At 57.0% G+C, this 11,530-nt stretch overlaps 1 protein-coding gene across 3 annotated transcripts in view; it reads left to right on the plus strand.

The window, feature by feature from the left end:
- The first annotated feature begins 7,005 nt into the window (after positions 1–7,005).
- LOC147104971 (striatin-interacting protein 1 homolog) overlaps positions 7,006–11,530 on the plus strand; it is a 155,394-nt gene continuing 150,869 nt past the window's right edge. For 2 of the 3 annotated variants that reach the window (XM_086010950.1, XM_086010951.1), the window contains exon 1: positions 7,006–7,181. In XM_086010950.1, the coding sequence (XP_085867076.1) occupies positions 7,024–7,181 (158 nt within the window). In that variant the 5' untranslated portion in view covers positions 7,006–7,023. The remainder of the gene's footprint in view (positions 7,182–11,530) is intronic. The other variant, XM_086010952.1, reaches the window with a different exon arrangement.

Genomic DNA, 11,530 nt, shown 5'->3' on the forward strand with positions numbered 1-11,530 from the left:
CTTATATACCTTGTGAGCTCCTGCTGTTCTGCCCTGCCAGGGCTGTGTGCAAAATTCCCACCCAAAGGTTCCAATACACAAGAGAAAGCTGTGATTGGCTAACTCAGAGTGGTTGGACTGGGTTAATGTGTCTTCTGGAGCTCCCTGGGCTGAAACAAAAGGGAAATACAACTGCTCTATTGTCCAGAATGCTAGGTGATTTAAGCCCATTCAGTTCTTAAACGGTTCCCATTCAAGATCCAAAAGTCTCTTCTGCAGTTTAGATGTATCCACTCGATATACAAACAAATGCTAATAGCATTCAATTGCTTTGTAAACAAAGCATTGTCCTTTGTCTTCGGCCATGTGGTGACAGCCATTTTTATCCCTGGAAATTTAAAAGCACAATGCCCAGGGGTTCTTTAATCAAAAAAATTAATCTTCGGAACTGTAAATTATTGCGAATTCTTACAGTCCGCCCTTGGATACTTCCAGCTTGCTTGTAGTATCCTCTTGAAGAAATGAGCAATAATTTCTGACCCCTCACAAACAACCATCCCCTGTATTTACCTAATAGCCATCTGCCACTGATACCCGTCCCGTCTATTCCCCTTAAATTCAAGAAAAAAAACCATGGTACGGTAGGCATCTTACAGATACTTCAGTTTTCAATAAGGGGTCTCATACCCCTACACGCTTGTAAAATAATACAATGTAAACCAAATTTACAAACAACTTTCTTAAGTATGGACACCAAAACTGTACGCATCTCTAACTTTTCCCAGTTCTGATGAAAGGTCATCGGCCTGAAACGTTAACTCTGTTTCTCTCTCCACAGATGCTGCCTGACCTGCTGAGTATTTCCAGCATTTTCTGTTTTTATTTCTGTTTACATAGAAACATAGAAGATAGGAGCAGGAGTAGGCCAATCGGCCCCTCGAGCTTTCTCCGCCATTCAATGCGATCATGGTTGATTGTCCAAATTCAGTACCCTGTCCCTGCCTTCTCCCCATATCCCTTAGTCCCTTTAGCTTTAAGAAATATATCCAACTCCTTCTTGAATATATTTAATGAATTGGCCTCTACTGCTTTCTGTGGTAGAGAATTCCACAGGTTCACCACGCTCTGGGTGAAGAAATTCCTCCTCATTTCTGTCCTAAATGGCTTACCCCTTATCCTTAGACTGTGACCCCTGTTTCTGGACTCCCCCGCCATCGGGAACATCCTTCCTGCATCTAGTCTATCCAGTCCTGTCAGAATTTTACAAGTTTCAATGAGATCCCCTCTCATTCTTCTAAACTCCAGCGAGTACAAGCCCAATCGACCCAATCTCTCCTCATACGTCATTCCTGCCATCCCAGGTATCAGCCTGGTGAATCTACGCTGCACTCCTTCCATGGCAAGAACATCCTTCCTCAGATAAGGCGACCAAAACTGCACACAATACTCCAGATGTGGTCTCACCAAGGCCCTGTACAACTGCAGCAAGACATCCTTGTTCCTGTACTCAAACCCTCTCGCTACGAAGGCCAACATACCATTTGCCTTCCTAACCGCCTGCTGCACCTGCATGCTTACCTTCAGCGACTGGTGCACAAGGACGCCCAGGTCTCGTTGCACTTCCCCTTCTCCCAATCTATTGCCATTCAGATAATAATCTGCCTTCCTGTTTTTGACACCAAAGTGGATAACCTCGCATTTATCCACATTATACTGCATCTGCCATGCTTCTGCCCAATCACCCAACCTGTCCAAATCATACTGGAGTTTCTCGGCATCCTCCTCACAGCACACACGCCCACCAAGCTTTGTGTCATCTGCAAACTTGGAGATATTATATCTAGTTCCCTCATCCAGATCATTAATATATATTGTGAATAGCTGGGGTCCAAGGACCGATCCTTGCGGTACCCCACTAGTCACTGCCTGCCACTCGGAAAAAGAGCCGTTTATTCCAACTCTTTGCTTTCTGTCTGCCAACCAGTTCTCTATCCAAGTCAATACCTTGCCCCCATGTGCCTTAATTTTACATGTTAATCTCTTATGCGGGACTTTATCGAAAGCCTTTTGAAAATCCAAATACACCACATCCACTGGTTTGCCCTTATCTATTTTACCAGTTACATCCTCAAAAAATTCCAGATTAGTCAAGCACATAATCTAGGCTAACACTTCTGTAAGGGGGGCATCTTTTAACTGGTTTATGGTAATTTACCTGGCTAGCAGTCTTTGCCTCTGAGCTCTGACTTAAGGCTAAAGGGATTAAGGGATATGGGGAGAAGGCAGGGACAGGGTACTGTTGAAGTTTCGACTGTTCAATAAGACTCTGTGAAACAAAGTGATCGTCAAAGGCAGACTTTATTTAATTACTTGCTAGCAAAGGGAGCTTCACGTAGGCAAAGGCTATCGTGACTTCTCCGAATACATGGACAAAAACACCTCTTTTTATACACAAAGATCAAAACCTTTTATCACATGGTATGGTATTGAGAGACACAATTAATAACATTAAGAAAGAGATGAGTAAGGAATGTTTAAGGTCAACAAGAAGATGACTAAAGGGTCAGCAGAGCCTCGGTGTCTTAAGATAAGGTTAGCCAATAGATAATCAAAAGTCATGATGCAGGAATACCTTTAGATAAAGTTAATTAATTTTATACAATGGAGACGGTTTGTCTCTCACTTTGGTTCTGGACATTCATACGAATGTTTACAGTACATGTCCTTCGGTTATCATTAATTTGTTCTGCTAAGCTTATCTTGTTTATGGAACTGCCTAGCCTGCAAGCTGAAGACAGTCATATCATCTTCCTTCCACCGCTTCCTAATATGGACCTGCCTGTTTCCCTGTGTGAAGCCATTTTGACCTTCTGAAAGTTGCAGACTCCATTTTAATATAAGAGAGTATATGTGAATATATATTTTTACGCTAATGCACTTCTACAGTACTGAATTTGGACAATCAACCATGATCGCATTGAATGGCGGAGAAAGCTCGAGGGGCCGAATGGCCTACTCCTGCTCCTATCTTCTATGTTTCTATGTAAACAGAAATAAAAACAGAAAATGCGGGAAATACTCAGCAGGTCAGGCAGCATCTGTGGAGAGAGAAACAGAGTTAACGTTTCAGGTCGATGACCTTTCATCAGAACTGGGAAAAGTTAGAGATGGAACAGGTTTTAAGCAGGTGCAGGGGAAGGAGGAGTGGAGCAAAGAATAAAAGGGAAGATCCGTGATAGGCTGGAAGGCAGAAGAGATTAAATGGCAAAAGGTATGATGTACAGAGCAAAAGGAGATGGTAATGGGACAAGTAAAGAAACAAAAGATGGGTATAGAAGATGTGTAAATGGGAATATCAGAATCATTTTCCAGCCTTTTCTAGGGAGCTCGTCACCGCCTTCAGGGTAGCCATGTTGGGAGAGGAGCACCTCAGGGCGGCCATGTTGGGAGAGGAGCGCGGGTTGCAAGGCGGCCATGTTGGGAGAGGAGCGCGGGCCGCAGGGTGGCCATGTTGAGAGAGGAGTGCAGGTAGCACGGTGGCCATATTGAGAAAGGAGCATGGGCCGCAGGGCGGCCATGTTGGGAGAAGAGCACCTCAGGGCAGCCATGTTGGCAGAGGAGCGCGGGTTGCAGGGCGGCCATGTTGGGAGAGGAGCGCGGGTTGCAGGGCGGCCATGTTGGGAGAGGAGTACCTCAGGGCAGCCATGTTAAGAAGTAGGAGTAGGAGCAGGAGTAGGCCATACGGCCCCTCGGGCCTGCTCCGCCATTCAGTAGGATCATGGCTGATCCGAACCTAGACTCACGTCCACTTCCCTGCCCGCTCCCCGTAACCCCTAATTCCCTTATCAGCTAGGAAACTGTCTATCTCCATTTTAAATTTATTTAATGTCGCAGCTTCCACAGCTCTCTGAGGTAGCAAATTCCATAGATTTACTACCCTCTGAGTGAAGAAGTTTCTCCTCAGCACGGTGGCATAGTGGTTAGCACTGTTGCCTCACAGCGCCAGGGACCCGGGTTCGAATCTGGCCTCGGGTGACTGTCTGTGTGGAGTTTGCACATTCTCCCCGTGTTTGCGTGGGTTTCCTCCGGGTGCTCCGGTTTCCTCCCACAGTCCAAAGATGTGCGGGTTAGGATGATTGGCTATGATAAATTGACCCTTAGTGTTAGGGGGATTAAATACGTGGGGTTATGGGGATAGGGTGGGATATGTGTTGGTGTAGGGGTTACGAGGATCGGGTGGGATATGTGTCGGTGCAGGCTCGATGGGCCGAAATGGCCTCTATCTGCACTGTGGGGTTTCTGTGATTCATCTCAGTTTTGAAAGGGCAGCCCCTTATTCTAAGATTATGCCCCCTAGTTCTAGTCTCACCCATCAGTGGAAACATCCTCACCGCATCCACCCGATCAAGCCCCCTCACAATCTTATATGTTTCGATAAGATCGCCTCTCATTCTTCTGAATTCCAATGAGTAGAGGCCCAACCTACTCAACCTTTCCTCATAAGTCCACCCTCTCATCTCCGGAATCAACCGAGTGAACCTTCTCTGAACTGCCTCGAGAGCAAGTATATCTTTTCTTAAATATGGACACCAAAACTATACGCAGTATTCCAGCTGTAGCCTCACCAGTGCCCTATATAACTGAAGCAAGACTTCCCTGCTTTTATACTCCATCCCCCTTGCAATAAAAGCCAAGATTCCATTGGCCTTCCTGATCACCTGCTGTACCTGCATACTAACCTTCTGTGTTTCATGCACCAGGACCCCCAGATCCCGTTGTACTGTAGCACTTTGCAGTTTCTCTCCATTTAGATAATAACTTGCTCTTTGATTTTTACTGCCAAAGTGCATAACCTCACACTTTCCAACATTATATTTCATCTGCCAAATTTCTGCCCACTCACTTAGCCTGTCTATGTCCTTTTGCAGGTTTCTTATGTCCTCCTCACTCACTGCTTTCCCTCCCATCTTTGTATCATCGGCAAACTTGGATATGTTGCACTTGGTCCCTTCCTCCAAATCGTTAATATAGATTGTAAAGAGTTGGGGTCCCAGCACTGACCCCTGCGGAACGCCACTAGTTACTGATTGCCAACCCGAGAATGAACCATTTATCCCAACTCTCTGTTTTCTGTTAGATAGCCAATCTTCCACCCATGCCAGTATATTACCCCCAATCCCGTGATTTTTTATCTTGTGCAATAATCTTTTGTGTGGCACCTTGTCAAGTGCCTTTTGGATGTCCAAATATACCACATCCACTGGTTCACCTTTATCCACCCTGTTTGTTACGTCCTCAAAGAATTCGAGCAAATTTGTCAAACATGACTTCCCCTTCATAAAACCATGCTGACTCTGTCCGATTAAATTATGCTTATCCAAATGTCCTGTTACTGCTTCCTTCATAATGGACTCCAACATTTTACCAACCACAGATGTTAGGCTAACTGATCTATAGATTCCAGCCTTTTGTCTACCTCCCTTTTTAAATAAGGGCATTACATTAGCAGTTTTCCAATCTGCTGGGACCTTTCCTGAATCCAGGGAGTTTTGGAAAATTACCACCAATGCATCCGCAATCCCTACCGCTACTTCTCTCAAGACCCTAGGAGGTAAGCCATCAGGTCCAGGGGATTTATCCGCCTTTAGTCCCATTATCTTACCGAGTACCACCTCCTTAGTGATTTTAATCATGTTTAGCTCCTCCCCCCCTATAGCCCCCTGTTTGTCCAGTGTTGGGATAGTTTTAGTGTCCTCTACTGTAAAGACTGAAACAAAATATTTGTTAAGCGTTTTTGCCATCTCCATGTTCCCCACCACTAATTTCCCGGTCTCGTCCTCTAAGGGACTAACATTCACTTTAGCCACCCGTTTTCTTTTTATATAACTGTAGAAACTCTTGCTATCTGTTTTTATATTTTTTGCTAGTTTACTTTCATAATCTATCTTCCCTTTCTTAATTAATGTTTTAGTTATTGTTTGCTGGCTTTTAAATGCTTCCCAATCTTCTATCCTCCCACTAGATTTGGCTACTTTATATGTCCTTGTTTTCAGTTGGATACTATCCTTTATTACTTTACTTAGCCACGGATGGCTGTCTTTTCTTTTACGTCCCATTTTCCTCAGTGGAGTATATTTTTCTTGAAAGTTGTGAAATATCTCCTTGAATGTACACCACTGCTCATGTACCGTCTTACACCTTAATCTATTTCCCCAGTGCACTTTAGTCAACTCTGCTCTCATACCTTCATAGTCTCCTTTATTTAAGCTTAGTACGCTGGTTTGATATCCAACTCTCTCACCCTCCAACTGAATTTGGAATTCAACCATGTTATGGTCACTCATTCCAAGGGGATCCTTTACTAGGACATTTTTTATTAATCCTGTCTGATTACACAGGACCAGATCTAAGATTGCCTGCCCCCCGGTTGGTTCAGTAACATACTGCTCAAGGAACGCGTCCCTAATGCACTCTATGAACTCTTACTCAAGGCTGCCCTGCCCAGTTTGATTTGTCCAGTCAATATGAAAGTTAAAATCCCCCATGATTACAGCTGTTCCCTTATTACAAGCCCCAACTACTTCCTGATTTATACACCGACCAATTGTGTTGCAACTGTTAGGAGGCCTATAGACTACGCCCACTAGTGGCTTTATCCCCTTATTATTCCTTATTTCCACCCAAACTGTTTCACTATCCTGATCCTTTGACCTAATATCATGTTGGGTGAGGAGCGTGGGTTCCAGGGCGGCCATGTTGGGAGAGGAGCGCGGGTTGCAGGGCGGCCATGTTGGAAGAGGAGCGCCTCGGGGCGGCCATGTTGGGAGAGGAGCGCGGACCGCAGGGCGGCCATGTTGGGAGAGGAGCGCGGGTTGCAGGGCGGCCATGTTGGGAGAGGAGCGCCTGTTGCAGGGCGGCCATGTTGGGAAAGGAGCGCGGGCCGCAGGGTGGCCATTTTGGGAAGGGAATTCCCATTGTGTTTTGCGGAAGTGTCATGTGATTAGAGTATTGCGAGGATCGCGCGAGAAGTGCGCGGAGCCGGCGATGGAGACGGGCGGCGGGCCGGCAGCGGCAGCGGGAGCAGGAGCAGGAGCAGGAGCAGCGGGAGTCGGGGCACAGGGACCCGGGGCCGCCACTGCCGCCAAACCCGGGCCTTACCGAAAGGCCGTGAATTCTTTAGGAACCAGCGAAAGGATTCGGAGGTGAGAACCGAAACGGAGAGGGCGGAGTGAGGCCCGGGCCCGCGGGAGGGACAGCGGGGATCAGGGGGAGGGAGAGAGAGAGAGAGAGGGGGGAATCGGGGGGGAGAGAGAGAGGGGAATCGGGGGGAGAGAGGGAGGAATCGGGGGGGAATGGAGGGGGAGAGAGAGGGGGAGAGAGAGGGGGGGAATCGGGGGGGGAGGGGGAGAGAGAGGGGGGGGAATCGGGGGGGGAGGGGGAGAGAGAGGGGGGGGAATCGGGGGGGGAGGGGGAGAGAGAGGGGGGGGGAATCGGGGGGGAGGGGGAGAGAGAGGGGGGGGAATCGGGGGGGAGGGGGAGAGAGAGGGGGGGGGAATCGGGAGAGGGGGGGGAGAGAGGGGGGGGATCGGGGGGGAGGGGGGGGAGGGGGAGAGAGAGGGGGGGGGAATCGGGGGGGGAGGGGGGGGAGAGGGGGGGGGAATCGGGGGGGGAGGGGGGGAGAGAGGGGGGGAATCGGGGGGGAGGGGGGGGAGAGAGGGGGGGAATCGGGGGGGGGGAGAGAGAGAGGGGGGGAATCGGGGGGGGGAGGGGGGGAATCGGGGGGGGGAGGGGGAGAGAGAGGGGGGGAATCGGGGGGGGAGGGGGAGAGAGAGGGGGGGAATCGGGGGGGGAGGGGGAGAGAGAGGGGGGGAATCGGGGGGGGAGGGGGGGGAGAGAGAGGGGGGGAATCGGGGGGGGGGAGAGAGGGGGGGAATCGGGGGGGGGGGGGGGGAGAGAGGGGGGGAATCGGGGGGGGGGAGAGAGGGGGGGAATCGGGGGGGGGGAGAGAGAGAGGGGGGGAATCGGGGGGGGAGGGGGGGAATCGGGGGGGGGAGGGGGAGAGAGAGGGGGGGAATCGGGGGGGGAGAGAGGGGGGGAATCGGGAGGGGGGAGAAAGGGGGGGAATCGGGGGGGGAGGGGGAGAGAGAGGGGGCGAATCGGGGGGGGAGAGAGAGGGGGGAATCGGGGAGGGGGAGAGAGAGGGGGGGAATCGGGGGGGAGGGGGAGAGAGAGGGGGGGAATCGGGGGGGGAGAGAGAGGGGGGGAATCGGGGGGGGGAGAGAGAGGGGGGGAATCGGGGGGGGAGGGGGGGGGGAGAGAGGGGGGGAATCGGGGGGGGAGGGGGAGAGAGAGGGGGAATCGGGGGGGGAGAGAGAGGGGGGGAATCGGGGGGGGAGGGGGGGAGAGAGGGGGGGAATCGGGGGGGGAGGGGGGGGAGAGAGGGGGGAATCGGGGGGGGAGGGGGGGGGGAGAGAGAGGGGGGGGAGGGGGGGGAGAGAGGGGGGGAAGAGGGGGGGGAGAGAGGGGGGAATCGGGGGGGGGAGGGGGGGGGAGAGAGAGGGGGGGGAATCGGGGGGGGAGAGAGGGGGGGAATCGGGGGGGGGAGGGGGGGAGAGAGGGGGGAATCGGGGGGGGAGGGGGGGGGAGAGAGAGGGGGGGGAATCGGGGGGGGAGGGGGGGGAGAGAGGAGGGGGGGGAATCGGGGGGGGAGGGGGGGAGAGAGGGGGGGAGGGGGGGGAATCGGGGGGGGAGGGGGGGAGAGAGGGGGGGAATCGGGGGGGGGAGAGAGAGAGGGGGGGAATCGGGGGGGAGAGAGAGGGGGGAGGGGGGGGAGAGAGAGGGGGGGAAACGGGGGGGAGGGGGAGAGAGAGGGGGGGAATCGGGGGGGAGGGGGGCAATCGGGGGGGGAGGGGGGGAGAGAGAGGGGGGGAATCGGGGGGGGAGGGGGAGAGAGAGGGGGGGGAATCGGGGGGGGAGAGAGAGGGGGGGAATCGGGGGGGGAGAGAGAGGGGGAGAGAGGGGGGGAATCGGGGGGGAGGAGGGGGGGAATCGGGGGGGAGGGGGAGAGAGGGGGGGAATCGGGGGGGAGGGGGGAGAGAGAGGGGGGGAATCGGGGGGGGGGGAGAGAGAGGGGGGGAGGGGGGGAGAGAGAGGGGGGGAGGGGGAGAGAGAGAGGGGGGGGAGAGAGGGGGGGAATCGGGGGGGAGAGAGGGGGGAGAGAGAGGGGGGAATCGGGGGGGGGGGGAGAGAGAGGGGGGAATCGGGGGGGGGGGAGAGAGAGGGGGGGAATCGGGGGGGAGGGGGAGAGAGAGGGGGGATTCGGGGGGGGAGGGGGAGAGAGAGGGGGGATTCGGGGGGAGGGGGGGGGAGAGAGGGGGGGAATCGGGGGGGAGGGGGGGGAGAGAGGGGGGGAATCGGGGGGGGGAGGGGGGGGGAATCGGGGGGGGAGGGGGGGAATCGGGGGGGGGGAGGGGGAGAGAGGGGGGGAATCGGGGGGGAGGGGGAGAGAGAGGGGGGGAATCGGGGGGGAGGGGGAGAGAGAGGGGGGGAATCGGGGGGGGGAGGGGGGGGAGAGAGGGGGGGAATCGGGGGGGGGAGAGAGAGGGGGGGAATCGGGGGGGGGAGAGAGAGGGGGGGAATCGGGGGGGGGGGAGAGAGAGGGGGGGAATCGGGGGGGGGGAGGGGGGGGAATCGGGGGGAGAGAGGGGGGGAATCGGGGGGGGAGAGGAGAGGGGGGGAGGGGGGGAGAGAGGGGGGGAATCGGGGGGGAGAGGGGGGGAATCGGGGGGGGAGGGGGAGAGAGAGGGGGGAATCGGGGGGGAGGGGGAGAGAGAGGCGGGGAATCGGGGGGGAGGGGGGAATCGGGGGGGAGAGAGAGGGGGGAATCGGGGGGGGGGAGGGGGAGAGAGAGGGGGAGAGAGAGGGGGGAATCGGGGGGGGGGGAGGGGGGGAGGAGGAGAGAGAGGGGGGAATCGGGGGGGGAGGGGGAGAGAGAGGGGGGAAATCGGGGGGGGAGGGGGGGAGAGAGGGGGGAATCGGGGGGGGAGGGGGAGAGAGAGGGGGGGAATCGGGGGGGGAGGGGGAGAGAGAGGGGGGGAATCGGGGGGGAGGGGGAGAGAGAGGGGGGGAATCGGGGGGAAGAGAGGGGGGGGAGGGGGAGAGAGAGGGGGGGAATCGGGGGGGGGAGGGGGAGAGAGGGGGGGAATCGGGGGGAGAGAGAGGGGGGGGAGGGGGAGAGAGAGGGGGGGAATCGGGGGGGGAGGGGGAGAGAGAGGGGGGAAATCGGGGGGAGGGGGAGAGAGAGGGGGGAAATCGGGGGGAGGGGGGGAGAGAGAGGGGGGAATCGGGGGGGGAGGGGGAGAGAGAGGGGGGGAATCGGGGGGGGAGGGGGAGAGAGAGGGGGGGAATCGGGGGGGGGAGGGGGAGAGAGAGGGGGGGAATCGGGGGGGGAGGGGGAGAGAGAGGGGGGGAATCGGGGGGGGAGGGGGAGAGAGAGGGGGGGAATCGGGGGGGAAGAGAGGGGGGGGAGGGGGAGAGAGAGGGGGGAATCGGGGGGGAGAGAGGGGGGGAGGGGGAGAGAGAGGGGGGAATCGGGGGGGAGAGAGGGGGGGAGGGGGGGAGAGAGAGGGGGGGAATCGGGGGGGGAGAGAGAGGGGGGGAGGGGGAGAGAGAGGGGGGGGAATCGGGGGGGGAGAGAGAGGGGGGAAATCGGGGGGGGAGGGGGGGAGAGAGAGGGGGAAATCGGGGGGGGGGAGAGAGAGGGGGGGAGGGGAGAGAGAGGGGGGGAATCGGGGGAGAGAGGGGGAATCGGGGGGGGGAGGGGGAGAGAGAGGGGGGGAATCAGGGGGAGAGGGGGGAATCGGGGGGGGGGGAGAGAGAGGGGGGAATCGGGGGGGGGAGAGAGAGGGGGGGAATCGGGGGGGAGGGGGAGAGAGAGGGGGGATTCGGGGGGGGAGGGGGAGGAGAGAGGGGGGATTCGGGGGGGAGGGGGGGGAGAGAGGGGGGGAATCGGGGGGGGAGGGGGGGAGAGAGGGGGGGAATCGGGGGGGGAGGGGGGGGGAATCGGGGGGGGAGGGGGGGAATCGGGGGGGGGGGGAGGGGGAGAGAGGGGGGGAATCGGGGGGGGAGAGAGAGTGGGGGGGAATCGGGGGGGAGGGGGAGAGAGAGGGGGGGAATCGGGGGGGGAGGGGGAGAGAGAGGGGGGAATCGGGGGGGGAGGGGGGGGAGAGGGGGGGAATCGGGGGGGGGGAGAGAGAGGGGGGGAATCGGGGGGGGAGAGAGAGGGGGGAATCGGGGGGGGGGAGGGGGGGGAATCGGGGGAGAGAGGGGGGGAATCGGGGGGGGAGAGAGAGGGGGGGAGGGGGGAGAGAGGGGGGGAATCGGGGGGAGAGGGGGGAATCGGGGGGGGAGGGGGAGAGAGAGGGGGAATCGGGGGGGAGGGGGAGAGAGAGGGGGGGAATCGGGGGGGGAGGGGGAGAGAGAGGCGGGGAATCGGGGGGGAGGGGGGAATCGGGGGGGAGAGAGAGGGGGGGAATCGGGGGGGGGAGGGGGA

Source organism: Somniosus microcephalus, chromosome 18, assembly GCF_052327205.1.
Source record: "Somniosus microcephalus isolate GS21.2 chromosome 18, FLI_Smic_1.0, whole genome shotgun sequence".
Lineage (NCBI taxonomy): Eukaryota > Metazoa > Chordata > Chondrichthyes > Squaliformes > Somniosidae > Somniosus > Somniosus microcephalus.